An 18,463-nucleotide genomic window follows, 5' to 3' on the forward strand; every position below is an offset into this window, starting at 1 on the left:
AGATATCGGCGAAGGAAATGGTAATGTAAAATTCTGAAAATTAATATGTAAATGATGCTATATGGATGCAGATGTAAATTATGATATTCTTATATACGTTGTGTGTTTCTGTTTCGCAGTATCTTATAAAAGTGAACGAAATTAAAACGAAGAAAGGAATTGAACTGCTTCAGCATCTAGTCGAATATTATCATGCACAAACCAAGTAAGTGCGATATTTTATTTTACAACGCTGTACGTAATATAATTTTTCAAGAATTACAACAAATCTCTCCAGTAACACGATTCTCAACGATACCTTTCATTCTCTGTTAGAAGCTGAATTATCTAAATTTTATTCCATGATATAGGAACACATCTCTTTTGAAACGTTCTTTAAATACCCTTCTTTCTGTCTTTGAAAATCTTTGAAAATCAATTAGAAAAGAAAATTAGATAGCCTTTTACGTTTTACATCGTTTCTGTATTCTACAGTTACTTTCAAGACGGCCTAAAAACCATCGAACACTTTGGCTCGTACGTGGCGGACCTGAGCGTAAAATTGCAAAAGATCAGGCAGACGCAAGACGAGGAGAGAAGGCGACTAACAGAACTGAGGAATCTCCTTAGAAGCTCAGGTTGCGACAAAGAGGTAAATTAGTCAATTTCCATAGGATATTCTCGTATCCTGTTGGTTCATTGGGATAGCAATTTATATAAATGTTTAATGTATCCTATCAACAATTGTCATATATCATTATGCGATTTCCAGTTGAACGTAAACGCGAATGCAGGATATTCGCTTCACCAGCTGCAAGGAGATAAGCAACACGGCGTTACCAGGTCCGGGCATCTTCTGAAGAAAAGCGAAGGAAAAATGAGGAGAGTTTGGCAAAAGAGACGTTGCGCGGTTCAAGCCGAAGGCTATCTAGATATCTGTCACGCGGACGAGAATAAACCACCAACGAGAGTGAATTTATTAACCTGTCAAATCAAGCTAGTACCGGATGACAAACGGGGTTTCGATCTCATTAGTTGTAAGTTGAACTGTTAAGCTATCGACGATGAGGTTTCAAGGCGAGATTTTCAACAATCCTAAATACATATCTAATATCCATAAGCGTTTGGACACCTCGTGTTCAGATATCGTTACACAAATAATTCAAAATATAACGAAATATATTTGTACTTATACTTGATTGATATATCTGTACCTGACGTCCGTTCGTTGCAGACAACAGGACGTATCACTTTCAAGCGGAAGACGAAGCAGACCAGAGAGCGTGGATGTCCGTTTTGGTAAACTGCAAGGAACGTGCCCTGCTTCGAGCATTTGATGCCAGTGGCAAGGCAGAGGCTGGCACAGGAAATCCAAGTTTAGTCGAACTTCAACAGGCTGTAATACGATGTGTCATGAGGTTACCTGGAAACGATCAATGCTGCGACTGTTCATCGCAAAATGGTAAATTTTGTATATAGTATCCATGAACATGATTCACTGATGATCTGTAAAAATATAAAACTAATGGGATCCTTCTCTGTTCGATAGATGCTACGTGGCTCTCTACAAATTTTGGCATAATCGTATGCATAGAATGTAGTGGAATTCACCGGGACTTAGGAGTGCACATATCCAGAATACAGTCCTTAACGTTAGACAACGTTGGCACTGCTCAGTTACTTCTTGCACGACACATGACCAATCAGGCGTTTAACGAAGTGATGGAAGCTACACTGCATCATAATCACAAGCCAACACCATCATCTACGATGTATGTGCGAACCAGATTTATTTGAATTTATATCAGTATGAATTTTCATATAGTTTCTCTGTGATTAAACGTGTTTCATTCGTGCGATTTAGGGAAGAAAGATACGAGTTTATAAGAGCCAAGTATGTGGATAAGAGATACGTGATGAACACTTGTGCAGATGAACGAGATCTCCTTTCTGATTTGGAACACGCCGTTAATAATCGCGACTTGCAACAACTTTTGCAAGTCTATGCTGAAAATGTGGATTTAGCAGCACCCTTGCCTACCTCGGTACGATTTTTTTAATCGAATTGAAAATGAAAAATAAAAGATGCGATATAGAACGCTAATTACCTCAAGTAAAAATATTTTGCGTGAAAACATAGAATGTCAAAAAAAAATAGAATGGAATTTTTTTATATTTATTTATATAAAAAAATGAGCTCGTATTAAAAATTTATCAAACCTCGAATACGACAATACAATTGCATTAAAATGAATAAATCTGTCATTCAAAAATCTCTCATAAAAACAATTTGTTCCAATCAATGTTAATAATTCCAAAAATTACAATTTGTCAAGACTTATATTGTACGTTGTTTTCCTGTAGGATCTGGGCGAGACGGCTTTACATTTAGCGATTCTACGCGAAATGGGAAACAGTTTACATATTATAGATTTCCTAGTGCAGAATATGTCGACGGGTGGTATAGATAGGACTACGATCGACGGAGAAACAGCGTTACATCTTTGTGCACGACACGACAGAGCAGAAGCAATGAAGCTGTTACTACGGGCAGGCGCTGATCCAACACACCGAAATAAACAGGATAAAACTCCGCTTGACATTGCTCAGGAAATGGGACATCACACATGTAAAGAACTGGTAACGCATCAAACAATTGCCATCTAATTTGTATAACAATATCGTACGTATGTACACACAATAACAGTTAACTGTTTCATTGTCCTCAGTTGAGTCATGCTCTACAAAGACAGAAAACATTGTTTGATAATGTTAACATCGATTGGAATCTTTCACACGACGAAGGATCTACTGATTTTTCTGACGATGAAACGATAATAGAAGACAGGGTATGTTTAAAGAATAATAAGGCTAGAAGTTATTGAAATCATTTGTTTTAACAATTCATGCGCGTTTATTTTAGAATGGCTGTTTAACACCTGAAAAGAAGTCTCGCAGTAGGCCGCCTTCTTATGTAGGCGGTGGTGGTAGTGGTGGTGGTACCGGATCAGGAGATTCACCAGTGACTTTACGTAGTCGAAGTAGCACTTGCGACAGCCTGCAAAGCGGTTCTTCCCCAAGTTCCTCGACAAATAGGCAGCAAATGCCTCCACCACCACCACCTCAATCGAGGAAACCTGTTGTTGGTATGATATCGTATTAAATTAATATTGAATTAGCATTGAATACCGTGCAGATATTGTTAGTTCAAAGAGTCGGGCCAAACAGAATCGATATTTGCCGACAGATATCACAGATGTGATATTTGCCGTGGTTTCGCGCCGTTCTCTTCTATTTTAATCTATTTCATAGTAGTTATTGTATATTACACTTTCACCTGCAAATTATGGATTAAAATCTTATTGCTTTTTCAGTACCTGCTCCCATGGCTCCAGATATTTCGGTCAATATTCATGGATCACTGAAGAAGCGTGTAGCGCCGCCACCACCACCGGCCGGAAGTACAGGTGGTATACCTTCCTCTCATTACGGTACACTACCTTCGTCCGCGTCTTTAGCAGCGTCAACGCATAGCCGTACAACGAGCGAACCGATCTTAGCTGGGCATTCTTTACATACTCTACCACATGCGTTAAATACATTAAACAGTCAGCATCATAAAAGATCGCCCAGTGGAGATTCTTCAACGGGACACGGTGCGTTTGAAAATTCACGCAAACTCCTCTACGAACTGCCGTCTAGTTCGGGTAAATTTGGAACCTTCCCATCTAATCTGTTCCCCAAGTTTATTCGGTTTTCTCTGTTATCGTTAGGTACGGACAAAGTAAACAGCTCGACGCTCCAGAGGCCGAGGAATCCTCCACCTCCAGCCCCATCTGGTATCAATTCGTCGAGATTGAGCAACGGACGTAGCAGCGAATCGTTAAGCTCTATGTGTTCGGATCATGGCTTGGGTAATCCCATTCCGCCTCCACGCAAGGTAAGTTCATATCTTAGATTTAGCTTTATAAAGATTTAAAGTGACTCACGGAAGTATTCGAACATTTCTAGAAATGTTTTATGTATACAAAAGATTTTGAAATCTCTATAACGGGACACGATTGTCGCGATTATATTGGCACAATTTGAAACAGATACGGAAATCTATATATAAGAAGGTATAAGATATATATTGGAAGCATATTCATAAAAATATTCTATGATGTGTGATCGGATACTTTCGCGAGTGACTGTATGTACGAAAATAGAGAAAATAGGAAAATAGGATGACGGGTATCTTTTTTTAAAAAAAGGAACTATAAAAATATTGAATTAAGGAAATCGAGGAATAACTTATCTTTTTTTTTTTATTATTTTTGACTATGTATTGTCGCTAAGGCGAATAATGTTTTATTTGTATTTTATTTGGCGCATATCAGACATCGATGCTGGTAGATATCTAATATATCCTTTTAAAGCCATGTGTATGTACATACATCCGTTTATACTTGAAAATCGTTCATGTTAATATTAACGTATCACGCTAACTATGGAGATATTAACACAATGTTATTCCTACCACTGACCCATGTAGTACTTAACCAGATAGCTTCTCCTCGATTCTTGTTTTTAAGAACTTTTGGTACTCTGCATATCATACTAACTACACATGTACACCCGTGATTTAATATTCTCATTTATATACATATTATGTCTATCTCTCATTCACAAATCAAATGTTCATTACACCTCACCAATGTTGAGCCTTTGCGAAGTGATTCACATTTGTTCCTATGTTTGCATAAATCATAAATCATTAATTCATGTCATTTCAAAAAATAACCAGAGTAAAATATTTCAAAGTCTAATATAATAAATACTAATCTTATCAAGAAATTTTGCTATATTTAACGACGCCATATAAAATTGTAGTATATCATTAATGAATCAAGAAATATTAAAGAACTGAAAATTTTATTAACAAATGTCTATCCTTACAAGGGAAGTTAACAAATGACAATTAGCATAACGAGTAAATCTTTCTTATCAAAGTGTTATTTGAAGATTAAAAAGGCAAACAAGATATTTTCCACAGAAAAAATCGAGACATATGCCCTTTTCCTTTACAAAATATCAAATTGGTGATTAGACACTGCATGTATCTCAAAAACAGTGCTTTATGGTTTGTTATTAACCATTGTTGGTACAGCGAAGGGACCGGGCCAGACTAGAGAGCTACGCTGAGGAGCCTTCATCTTTGCTCCCAAACCTGAATCTGGTAAACATCAGCCATCCCACATTACTGCCTGCTACACTTGAAATGTTTCTTATCGATCCTATGCAATACTCTAATGTAAAAAGACTAATGCAAAAATTAAAATATCAGGACAACCAAAGAAACTCAATTATATAAATGAAACGTTAGCAAATATGTCACTTGCTATCATTATCATTTATTTCTTTGTATATCTCGTTTATTAGTTTATTATTATTATTTACTTAGATATATTTACGTATTTATATATATTATGTACCTTGGTAATATTGCATATGTATTTCAAAAATGATACAATTCAAACAAGCTTTTCAGGAAAAGCGACTTTAATTGAAACAATAAAAATGGTAACGCGAAAGCATTATTGGATGTTCCTTTCAAGTGTAGTAACACTTTGCATGATCAGTCGTGCTATCCGTAACCATCGTTCTTTCATGTCAATGCTTTTGATATTATCTCTTCTAAAAACATGATCTCACTAATTTTTGTTCGATCTAATTCATCATAGTTTTGTATCGTGATCGTACTTACATAGTTGTGACAGTTCTATTCGATTTCCGGTCGAGTTATTTCATTTCCTGGACTTCTGCTATATTTACGAGTCTAATCATTTCTGGCAATAAAATGTTTTGTGTGATTAGGACATCTGGTCGTTAACATGATTCTGCCAGCAAACGTCCATGCTTTCCCGATCCTAATTGTGAATGTAACATTTACGTTAATCGAAACTCCTGGAACTGTGTGTGCTTTAGAACTTAATTTGCGCATGAAATTGTCCCGAATTTGTGTTTGATAATAGCACTTGAACGCACTGAACCCGTTAATTTATTCTAACGTAATATTACCCTCGTAAGCTTGCAAAGTGGATGAAATTAGCGGCAAGGTTAATGGCTACGATCTTACATAGTACAGAAGCCATGCCATAATCATCTACCACTTTGTTACTAACAATCTTATTAATAGCTTAAATTTGACAATTGTAAATTATTTATAACAGGCATGAAATTGATGTGTATTATTGGAAATTCTAGTTCACTAAAAATAGAGCATTTGGTAAATATCAATAAGCAAACTATAGAGAGATTAGATTTAAGAATGTCATATTTCATATTCGAAAGAATATAAATATTATATAATTATTTTTTATTTACATTATGTAATTAGAAATTTGTATAATAATTATTTCTAGCAAAGAATGTAAATATTATATAATTATTTTTTATTTACATTATGTAATTAGAAATCTGTATAACAATTATTTCTAGCAAAGAAACATAATTAAGAGGTACATTAGTTATATAATTAGATAGTACTTAAATTATGTTATAAATTTATTATAAAAGAGCTGTATTATCTTTATAAATTTACAGACAGACATATCACAACACATTGCGTACACCTAAGAAATGTGCTGCTTTTCTATTTTGTTTTATTAAATGCTATTTGCTTGCTACATTTCAGATAATTGAATCTGAATAATACAGCTTATATTTTGCAACAGACATTCCTGCAAAGGAATCGTGAAATGTACTTGCCAAGTGCCTGCGAAAATTTAAGATAGTTTCAGTCCATTGTAATGCAGCTTCAGTATGTTGCAATGAAAGCATTTTGCATGTCAAAATGCAAACAGAAGAGCAGAGGAATTATTGATCAGTAAAAGTAGCTTGTGAAAAGTTGGCTTCATATAGTTTATAGTTCATTTTATGTTATCATTTCAGTCTCATTATTCCTCCATTTCTGAACGTATAGTTTTTATTTAAATCAATTTGTGAACAATCATATCTAAAAAAATGTTTAATCTACTGCTAATATGTTTTATTTAAATGTATCAATAAAAAAATTATTTTTGTAGGTATGAATATTCATATTTAACATTGTTTGTTAAAATGAAACAAGCAAACATGAAGGAGCACATATTTTAATAACGCCATATTAACAATGTATACTATTTATGAAAATATTTGTTATAAAATTTTGAGCTGATTAAGTACTGTAAGAATAAGGTATGCGAATATTGGTTTGTAAAAAATCTGACTGTATTCATGTGATAAGAACAATTGATGTATAGATACTCGTTAATTTGCAAAAAAAAATATTACAAGGTATCATATTTTTCTTATTAGAATCATGAGTGCTTTTCATCTTTTAAGGATATTAGTTACATTTGTATGAATATTAAAAGTATTTCTTACCTGTACAAGATATATTCTTGCATTCTCCAATAATATTTATTAATACAATTTATTAATATAATTACTATCATTATGTAAACAATAACTAGCATTTAATTTAACTTCAGAAAATATGAGCATCAATGAAAGAAAATTAATAACATTTATTCTAAAATTTTGTTTAATTATCGAGTATCTACAGAAACAAACGTCTTAATCTTTATCTTTATCTATAAAAATAAAAATAATCCTTTTACAAAAGCAAATAATTGGAACAGAACGCTGTACGCAATGTGTTGGTCTCCTACCACAGATTCTTCAAAATCTAGTTTCTTCCATGCATGATATCCACTACAATGTAAAAAAGAACGAAAAAAAAAACACCAAATCAATTAGGAAATAAAGAAAAAATAAAAGTTTACTTACTTATGCACGATCTGCATAGAGTCTTGTCAAAAAGCTATCCTCTTTCTCTTTCTTCCACTTCTAGAATTTCCAATTTAACTATCCTTGCGATCCAAGGAAGCATTCTTCGCATTGTTCTCGATCTTGACTCGCGATCTCGATGCTCGTGAGTTCGTTAAAGAGTGCTTGCTTCGTCCATGGAAGACTAAAAAAGAAAGAAAAACGCACAAAAATGGACATATGTCCATATTTCTTTCGTCCATACAGTTAACCATTCGATGGCTAACCATGGTCTTCCTTTTAGCCAACCTCGTCGACCCTAAGCGGTCTGCGACGCTGTCGAGCCTTGTACGACTGCGAAGCGGACAACGAGGACGAATTATCGTTCCGTGAAGGCGAGGTGATCATCGTGACGAATGAGCAAACTGACGACGACAACTGGATGGAAGGTGCCCTCGAAAGAGCGCCTGAAAGAAGGGGAATGTTCCCGATCAGTTTCGTGCACATGCTGCAAGATTAACATTCGGTAAGCCTGAACTCGTTGGCAAGTGTCTCCAGTACTGCCAGCTCCGTGAGCGTTGCTAGTCTCGGCAGAAGGTCTTGGTTGAGAAAACCAAAGGATTGAAGATGAAGGATCGGGCGTTTGTCTGGCGATTGTTTAAAAATCGTCGATTTCACGATGTCCATTCTTTTGGCACTTCTTCTCTATGTTTCTACAACACACTTGTAGGCCTCGAACTTTTGTACACGAAGTTATTATCGTTCGAACTAAACACGCGAGTGTAGAAAGTGCTTCGGAAATAGGTAGCTTTAGTGCGGTATTCTAACCTCCTTAAGAATAAACCTAATCATAACCTAACCCTAAGAATGAAAGAAGATCACTCGAATATAGATCTAGGAACTCTTTCTTTCTGAAATATAAATGATTTCCGTCTGCAACAATACACGTATCGCACCGACGTTTTCAGAGACATGCAAAAATTCCAGCTGTATTCTGAATTTTTTCATGCGCAGAAATAATCCAGATTTTTAGTATTATCACGCTATCAATAGTATTACTATCTTTCTCCCCATTTCTGAAGCACCATGTATACTATGAACTCGTTCGATCTGTTGTTCGACCCGAACAAGATTCGGTATCCTAACTGCGTTTCCACTTGAGCAAACATACATGGTCGAGTGTGTACTTTTGTCACAAATAGTAGTTCGCTCGAACGTAGAAACGTGCTTAAGAAGGTAAATCATAGCCACGCTATGTACTAATGTGGAACGAATCAAATTAATTCACTGTATCGCTTGGTTCCACTGGGATAAATTGACTCAGTTGGACATGTCGGACCTGTTTCTGGTTCAGTTTTTGGAGGTTACATGGAATTTGAAATAGTTTCTTAGCTTGTAGATGACAATCAGCTTGAAATTACTCCGTAGACACATATTGATTTTCTGAAATGGAGATTTTGAGATTTGAATAATGTAGAAAACAGGGAAATAAACGAAGAAACTTTTTTAAAGATGCTTGTCTACGTCTGAGAGGAGGGGTAGAGTTTGATGACTCTTATGGAAAGAAATATCGTTTAATTAGGAGAAGAGCAATTTGAAACAGATGGGGTTTGTCTTCGAGAGTGATTTAGAAACATCACGGAGAGTAGCTGCTATAGCCTGAACAAAATCAATTGGCTTTTTCAAAGCCATCGAGAGAAACCCCCGCTATTTAGCTGTTATGCAAATTGACTCAGGAAAAGTAATCTGCAAATGTCCATTCAATTTTAATCATATTGTATTTAAAAACAGTAGAAGCGCGTAGTAAAGCTGCAAGAAAGGTATAAAACGGTAAAAGAATTATTTAAAGGAATTATTTTATGAAGTGAAATGCACTAAAACAAAAGCTTGAACAAAATTGAAGCTATAAAGAAAGTTGGTATAGTGAAAGTTTATGCTAGTAGTATAGTTAACTTAAGGTATTTAATGTAATTACGGTAAGGATGATATATTGGAATAAAATTATAATTGGTATGTATAGAAGAAGAAAAGTATATTAGAGTTGTATTTTTTTTAATAATCTTATTACAATTGGGTTAAAGAAAATTTTAGAAATCCAATTGACATTGTTCAGACTATTAGCCTCGGTACTTCATGTGCTGTATCAAAACGTGCCTACTCGAGTCGGATATTCAAGCATGAAGGAAACGTGTCTTTGACGATTCTACAATTCTAGAAATGCAAAGAATTTCGATAAAGGAAATGCATTCAGTGCCAGAAGAACAAGAACGTAACATGACTATTAATTGTTTCGAGCAAGACGTCGAAATCGAAGACTGGATCGATTCGCGGTTCTGAAGACCGACGGTAAACAAACATAAAATGTGATATAAGATATATTTCAGTATAAATTATTAGTATTACGAATCGGATTTAACGAACAAAAAAAAATTCGGTACACTAATAAAATGGCGCTGTCGTGCGTGTTAGTCAAGGCAGAGCGCTGCGATCGGCAAGTCCATCGTAAATTACATTAATTCGTTCGTAACTGATTAGAACTAAGCGGATACCGGTTTATCTTGCTGCTAATTATTATCGATTGTATTATGTAAAACCAGCAGGTATATTCGATCGGAATAAAAAGTAGACTGCGGATGTTTATGCAATTTTGTATCTTTATGGACATTTTTGATATTTCTGCAGCCCTCGCAAACGAAAGTGTTGTAAAATGGGAAATCACGGAAAATAAACATTCCTCGTCATCCTCCCTCCCTCTAATCTCTTCATCTGCACTCTGGAATCTTAAATTTCCCAAAAACGAGTAAACGTCCGCAGTCTGGAGTCACGTTCGGTAAATGTGCACAATTTCGTCTATACAGAGCCAAACGTAAAAAACGAAAAAAAATAAGTGTATGCGTGCGTGCGTGCGTGCATGTGTGTATGCGTGCAATCATAAGGAGAACAAAAGCAGAAGGGAAAATACAGAGTTTGATCTGTTACCTGTTGCATGTCTTAAATATCTGGCGCACATTTCTACTCTGTACTGCCAATGCTGAGTATACTCTATTATACAGTCGCGTTTCAAGCGAGTGAAACGAGAAGGAAAATCATAGAACAAATTTCCGTGAAATAGACGCAACGAGTGGCGTCGATCGTTATAAAAGATATAATATAAACTTAGGATGTCAAAAAGAAAAAGAAATAAGAAGAGAGGCGTTCATCTCCATAAGAAAAGAAACGATGTGACATTAAAATATTGCATGACACCGATAGTATTATTAGCGTATTCGACTCTTAACAATCACGTGGTTACGAGCGTATGTACATTTTTGTAATGCCATATTATTTGTTAGTAAATAAATATATATATATATATATAATTATATATATATATATATTGTGAAATAGAATTATGAAATTAGAGATTTATTAGTCATTAAGTATATATAGTATAAATATATATATATATATATATATATATATATAATGAGATAAAAAGGAGGAGCATAAAAGAAAGGATAGAGTAATGAAGCCAAGCATGTGCTGCGATTTAATCGAGATTTATGCGCCAGAAGCGAATTGAAATTTTTATTTGTTACATATTTTTGCTTGAAACACTCTGAGACACATACGAGACCAAAGAAAACATTTTCTCGCGAGCGAGAGGGGAACCGTTGACGCTGTCTAGCTCAATCTTGCGTAAAAGTGGACTGTAATTTTCTTTCTTTTTTTTTTTCTTTTTTTCTAAGCAAGTGTAAATTTTTACTATCCACTTTACTTCCGACACTGGACCGTGTGCTCGCCTTTTATTTTTGTTTTTCTCTCTCTCTTTCTCTCTCTCTCTCCCTCTCCCTCTCTCTCTCTCTCTCTCTCTCTCTCCCTCTCTCTTTTTGTATTTAAAATGTTTAACCGGGAAACGTCACCAAATAAATATATATAATTATACACGTATGTTATGTGACTGATGTGCTATTTATGGATTCTGTACTCGTATCGGTTCAAACGAAAAGGAACCACGAAGAAGCCGCAAAGCGTGAAATCAACGATCGATAAGGGACTGTGGTCCGTTGCCTAGTCGAAATCGGGATATTATTTATGTTTCTTTTTTTCTTTTCCTCCTTCGATAGCGAGGACTTTTGCTTTGTATTGAAATTCAAATTTGAATGTATTTGTGATCGTCCGTACATATTTACAATTATTTCACGAATCGAAGATATACGATGTTAATAATATATAATAAAACAAAATATAATTTTAAATAGCGGAATAGCAATGACATTATTTTTTACGAAGTATTTTCGAATTTATATTGTTTCTAATATTACTTTTTGGATTGATATTCGCTTATATAAAAAAGTGAAATTAATAACTCAGTATAATCCATCAGTTTTTATATAAATTCTTTTACGAAAGAATTTAGAAATTAATCAAAACAAAATATATATATAATAATAATAATAATAATAATAATAAGATAAAGAATAAGGTTAATCCAAAAGGATGAATAAATTATTTGGAAATTCACCTGAAAAATAAAAAAAATTAAGTTATTTCAAACATGTTATTCTTTGCTATTATAAACTACAAAGTAGAGTACTCGGAATGATATTATTTTCTATATATAATTATATGGTAGGCTCGCAACGTTTTACTGTTTTACTTGATCAAAACGGACGAAAGTTTTATATGTATGTATAAACAGCTCCTGTTAAGTAGCTAAACAATACGTCGTTAATTAATAAACTTAATTAATGCGCTGTTTATGTGAGAGTATTACGAGAATGACGATCAACGTGTTTCCAATAAACCCATGAAACTTTACCTTGTAAAAAATGGCATCGCTTCTTCACTTAATCTTTTTCCAAACACTGTATATGATAAACAATAAATATTTATAACAAATATAAACAATAGGTCATCGCTTAGGAGTTATTCAGCGGATAATTCAAAGTGATACTTGTTAAACGAAAATGAAAAATTTCGTCAGTATCTTGCGTTTGCATCGATGATACTTTCAAAAAATATACGCTCTTGATGAGAGTAGCAAACGAAAGATCCTTTGAAAAACAGGGTTAGACACAACAAATTTTAAGTCATGTCGCTGTGTAATGCCAATCTGTAATAAAAGAATAGAAGTAAAAGAAGTGAAGAAAACAATCTAATCTACAGACTGCTGATTTTTATGCAATCTTTTGAGAATACCATTGAAGAAATAGAAACTTGTTACAATATCAGTAAGAAAATAGAAAATTGTTTTACATACCTACCAAGTGTTATATAGAAAACACTGTATGCCGTGCATAAGTATTTAAACACTTGATGTAATCCAATCAAGACATTGATGTATATTTTTGTTATATTTTCAACATTATGATACAAGAATCCTGTATTTCTTCCTGTAAATGAGATCAAATGTTCTGCTAAATTGAAACTGACACAAGGAATATGCCTACATCAGTTAAAGTCCATATTTATCTCTGATAAATAGCTGACGCTACATAAAATCTGTATGAACCTCTAAGTGTAGTTGTAAACGCATATTCAACTCATTCTAAAATCTCAACACCTATAATGTGAATATACTGAAATAGTAATACATAAGTCATGTAAGTTAGGTGTTTCCATAGAAACAATTTTCATCCAACTCCAATTTCTAATATTTATTAACTATTGTTTTGAACAACATCCACTAACTGTTATGTGTACCCTTGTGCAATTCTGCACTTTTAAATTTCCACCATAAATGCATAAGAATCTGCAGTCTACTAATCCGTTTAGCATTAAGCTGCCTTTAAACTGTGTTTACAACATCCTCGCAATTTTTGACGCGTCTAAACAAGACACGATTTGTTCATATATGCTGACAAAATGCTGAGGATCATGCCGTTGGTCGATGTACATATGTGTATAGAGCAAGTGAGCGATCGAGGAATGAAAGAGTCGATGTTTATACTATTTAAGCATACGATAAATGATAACGTAACGTCTTAAGCATGTATTATATGGATATATTTAATGAAATGCGTCGGTAAAGAAAACGGTGAATGACTCCTGTTCCTTGCATAAAACTTCTGCTGTAGATTGTACACCATGATTAATGTTAAGAGCAAGACGTTTATTTAAGATAAACAACACGTATGGAGAAATTACATGATTTTAACATATTCAAATATGTTATGGATGACAGGATTTAAGTACTTTCTCTCTGAAAAAGATATGATCTTTTTTCATTTCAATATGTTTCTCATCTTCCCTCAAAATAATCTTTAAAAGAACTACCAGAAAATTACTTAATGGAAAAATAATTTTCTATATAAAAGAAATTATACCTCTAAATAAAGTGTCACATTTATCATGTATTATATATACTATAACATGTTCTCAAACAAAGATTCTTGTAGAATAAATGTGTTCACAAACTAACAAAGACTACTTGTAAAATAATTCAAAGGTATATGCAGCAAGTATTTGTTCATTTTTCACATCTAATAAATCAAACATCTATTATTCGCTACTACAAACTGCACGAACAAAATACTAACTTACTATTTCATTATAATAGTCATGAAATTTCTAGTGTAACGAAACTGTATTGGTCCAGTCTTCGAGAACAAAAGAAGTCAATATAACATCAATGCAGATTCTCAATGAAGAACAGGAGTCACAAGCGTACCACCTTGTCCTCTGAACTTATTATACTTTATGCATTTAAAGAATCGTTAAGTAGGCTATAAGTATTTATTACTATTTCGTAGTTACTTGTACTAGGTACGAAAAACGCACGTTAACACGTAATTATATTGAAAGGAGATTTGACGATATAAAGTGTTTTACAGAGAGAATGAATCTTTTAAGACGAGGCGATTATAAAAGGCGTGAAATACATTTCTCGTATATTTGGTAATTTAAAAAAACAGATGCAATCTAAAAACGACGCGCTGTTATATTATTAAGTCTACCTACGTGTATGTACCTAATAATGCCCGTACTAAAAAGTTTATGAAATCTTGTTTAGGTACGGCCTTCGACGATATCGAAGCAGGTCTAAATATCGATATTATATGACGGTAATGTACTAACGTTTACTGTATCCTTCGTGATTAAAGCGCAGCAGGATTGTCTTTTAGACAGTTCAAAAACTTTAAAATGTATCAGAAATAAATATCATTTAGAGAACTATCATAACGCCACTTTTTCTTTATTTGACAGTATAATCCATCGAGGGCCAAATCTCGTTTGAGATCATTCTACACTCTACAATTCCAAGAATTTGCTCAACGGACGCAATCTCAATTTTGGTTGATTGAGTCGTTGAATTGGTCAAAAACAAAAATTCTGGTACTTTATTTCGCTACCAGAAGGAATTAGAAATTTTATTTCTCACGTGGTACAACAGATTCTTATAATTAATAGAATGAAATAAAATTTATACCACGACTATCCGATAACAGAAAAGAAACTATTTAATGAATTCCAAATTAATAAAACATTATCTCGTACAGCATATAAACCTCGAATGATAAAATTATTATTGCAGATAATACCACGTGAGTTACATTCTAAAACATAAAAGGTGCCATCTTGTGCACTTACAACAAACGATCAATCCACCATTATCACACCAAACGACTAACATTTCGTTTGCCACATTAATACGTTACCACAGATTATGACAATTGCAGACCTTACAGTGACTCACATTAATATTTTTGGACATCTCAAGAATTTTGAGAATTATTTAGCTTATTATCTTTTATTTAGAAAAATTATGTGCGTTAGACGAAGAAAACATATATTTATAACAACTACAGTAGTTGTACTAACATATTTAAAAAAACAGTTGACTAGTTGATTGTTAGAAACAAATATATATTAATATTAATGCCACATTAACGTCACTGTACATATAAAGAGAAGAACACAACCATTAAGTTGTTTGCGTATGAAAAATTTTTTATTGAAAAATGTTCCTTCACGCTACAACGTCAGTATACCTTCGTCTATTTAACGTTATAACAGTACAAAAATTGCATTTTTACAAGTTATCCAGCTTACGTGACTAAAATATCCCAGTTAGCAATCTGATAATTCAAAAGCTATGTCTCTTAATAATTAACAGAAGGCGCCGTGTATAGCAGAGGCATTCTTTGGCCAAAACGCAACATACCAGTCTCAAATGGAATTGATCCACCTTCGATAAATCAATCGGATCGATATATTCATCTACAATGTGCATCTATCTCGTCAAATATCGACGAAGACTCTGTCTCTCCTGTTTAATACCCGAATAGAATCGGCGTTTGCTTTACGGTTCGCTGAATTTGCTTCTCGAAATTTCATCCGAGTCGATACGTCGTCTCGTGTCACGCACATACGCGCGATTTGGAAACAGGAGAATCAAAGAGAAAACAACAACGAGAAAAGAAAGGGAACAAAAAGAAAAAAAAAAAGAGAAGTGTTCCGTATCATTCGAACCGTAATGCATAAACGACCGAATCGAACGCAATCGACAAGATATAAAAAGCTAAACACACTCGAAGTGCTGCGTACATGAACTTGTTAAAATTGAAACATGTCAAATAGTCGCGTTCGCCGGCCAAAGCACACCTAAAAAAAGAGCAGAAGCCCTTCCAACACGAAGAGGCGTTACATTTTCACGCGTGATTACACATAGATCGTCTTTCTATTCTTTCAGCTGCTCCTGTTTCGCATAAACGCGTTTCTAAAGCGCATCTTCCGTTTTTGCCTAGCTTCTTTCTCTCGTCGAAGCAAATGTCAGTCGATGGTTGTTTATTTTGCTACCTGGGTTATCGTCAATGACGCTTTATTTCGGCCGGAAACTTGCTCTTTTTCGTTCGCTCTTTTTTTTCTTTGTCCCTTTCTTTAATATATACGCTGTTAGCGAAAATTTATTTTCTTCCATTATTTTTACGTTCTTCGAGACGATGAGTTCTTCGGCTACATGTTCTCACTTTTTTTTTTTTTGCAATCTCAATCTCATCGAAATACACACTACGCGTATGCTCTATGTATGTAGACTACGGATATTTATGCAAATTCATATTTTCACATTAATATAATCAGAAGAACGGAACATAAATTAGAAAATCGTTTCAACTATGAAATATTGTAATATATTGTACATGTACATTTTGTGTATTTTCGCGCCTTTACATTTCCTGTAGATGCATAAAAATCCGCAGTTGAGTTCTAAGTAGTCGATCACCTGAAACGCAAGCATCCGGCCAAAGAGTATATCCTGTGCTATATAGCGTTTTAATAACTCATTTGTCCCCGCGCCGGTACAAGAGATCATAATCTCTGAAGCGGATTAAAAGCAAATGCAACGAATGGATAAGCATGGCTACTGATCGTCGAGTGTCAAACGTCTGCATCTATAATATGACGGCCTGTCATCTTGGCCGCCATCTTTGCACAACTTTGGCTGGTACAAATATCGGAGAATTCGAAGCTTTCACAAATTGGTTTCTTACCGATCGAAATTACCAAAGCATTTTCCGCCGGTATAGAGCATCCTTTTAGAAGAATTCTTTGATAGCGTTACAGCCAACTTTTTCAGAAATTTTATAATATACTGACAAAGCTGGCTAGCTCTGTGAAAGATCTAAAAAAATATAAGTATTTGAGTCTTAGATGGGAGCAACATAGCGTGTAATGTTAAGATGAACGTTTGGAATGATGAAATTAATGCATCAAAATCTTCCAAAGGCGCATGCGACGCTCTACATGTTCCTATGGGAACTGAACCAAATTTGAGATACGCAGTTCAACGGTTTCGACCTTATGATCTATCAGTTCCCAAAATGTTTACTTCAAATTCTATTTAGGTATCTTTTAACTCTTAATTTAACTGGGATATCGAATCTACAACGTTCTATATGACTAGAGAGCCCTTCTTAAATAAAATGTTTCATCCAACATCTTTTTTCATTTCCATTTTTTAAAATATGCAAATATTCGAGGCAATCCGTGTCTTTTAAAACAAGTTATATATACAGCCTATTAGGGTATAATTACTAAATATTTTCGAATCGGCATTATTTAACGAAGAAAGATAAAGGACGGCGCAGGGAAGTAAAAATAAAAATCGCAGATAATAGTTCTTAATCGACGAGGGCAGTACAGTTGGTTACGTATTCGTTGTTGAATTTGATTTTAGACATGTCGTTGAAACGTACATGTTCTACGCTACGAATATATAAAAAAATATAGAAGAAAGATAAAAATAAAAAAATTTTCTTTTTCTTTTCAAATAATTAATTTTATACGATGTGGAGGTAAAGTATTCACACATCATATTTTTCCAATCGACTTATACCGATAACGAAATCTAGTAACGCCAGGAAATCGTCCTTGTAAAGAGGCACTGCACCCGAAAGTCTCTAGAATTTCAATGGTGAGAATATAAATTTAACATCGTCTTATCCATTCGATGCCATCGAATCGCAGTAAGCTGTGCTTCTGCCGAAAGCCACCGCACCAATTATCCCTCACGACTATATGAGGCAAAATTTATGGAATATTGTCCACGACCAAACAGTGGACTCGATATATAACGACAGCGTAAGTACTATAAGTGCAACGTTCCCTTCGTATCTCGTTTATGCGCGTGATGTACACAATAACTGCTTTGCCTCGTATCAAGATTGGCTTCAATGCGGACGATTTTGTTCGCAACCGTGGCGCCAATGGG

At 34.3% G+C, this 18,463-nt stretch overlaps 1 protein-coding gene and 1 long non-coding RNA gene across 16 annotated transcripts in view; one reads left to right on the top strand and one right to left on the bottom strand.

Moving 5' to 3' along the window:
* Positions 1–14,928, top strand: part of Asap (ArfGAP domain of ASAP) — a 57,101-nt gene extending 42,173 nt beyond the window's left edge. For 6 of the 13 annotated variants that reach the window (XM_069111058.1, XM_069111056.1, XM_069111063.1 and 3 more), the window contains 13 exons: positions 120–205; positions 475–631; positions 752–1,016; positions 1,214–1,441; positions 1,529–1,751; positions 1,844–2,024; positions 2,344–2,619; positions 2,709–2,828; positions 2,903–3,125; positions 3,354–3,686; positions 3,753–3,919; positions 5,129–5,197; positions 8,075–14,928. In XM_069111058.1, coding sequence (XP_068967159.1) covers positions 120–205; positions 475–631; positions 752–1,016; positions 1,214–1,441; positions 1,529–1,751; positions 1,844–2,024; positions 2,344–2,619; positions 2,709–2,828; positions 2,903–3,125; positions 3,354–3,686; positions 3,753–3,919; positions 5,129–5,197; positions 8,075–8,290 — 2,544 coding nt within the window. In that variant the 3' untranslated portion in view covers positions 8,291–14,928. Of the gene's footprint in view, positions 1–119; positions 206–474; positions 632–751; positions 1,017–1,213; positions 1,442–1,528; positions 1,752–1,843; positions 2,025–2,343; positions 2,620–2,708; positions 2,829–2,902; positions 3,126–3,353; positions 3,687–3,752; positions 3,920–5,128; positions 5,198–7,046; positions 7,787–8,074 lie in introns of those variants that run through there. The other 7 variants (XM_069111061.1, XM_069111057.1, XM_069111068.1 and 4 more) reach the window with 5 other exon arrangements.
* On the bottom strand, positions 4,875–8,196 carry LOC138178816 (uncharacterized). 3 transcript variants are annotated; one of them, XR_011172811.1, is made up of 3 exons: positions 8,058–8,196; positions 7,792–7,975; positions 4,875–5,888 (listed from the first exon to the last, which is right to left on the bottom strand). It is a non-coding gene; the product is annotated as an uncharacterized LOC138178816 (long non-coding RNA). The 3 variants fall into 3 exon arrangements; XR_011172812.1 differs by having other exon boundaries at positions 4,875–5,228; positions 5,454–5,888; positions 7,792–8,080; XR_011172810.1 differs by having other exon boundaries at positions 7,792–8,080.
* Positions 14,929–18,463: the final 3,535 nt, after the last annotated feature.

The sequence above is a fragment of the Bombus flavifrons genome, chromosome 4 (genome assembly GCF_040668555.2).
Source record: "Bombus flavifrons isolate JBK064 chromosome 4, iyBomFlav1_principal, whole genome shotgun sequence".
Classification (NCBI taxonomy): domain Eukaryota; kingdom Metazoa; phylum Arthropoda; class Insecta; order Hymenoptera; family Apidae; genus Bombus; species Bombus flavifrons.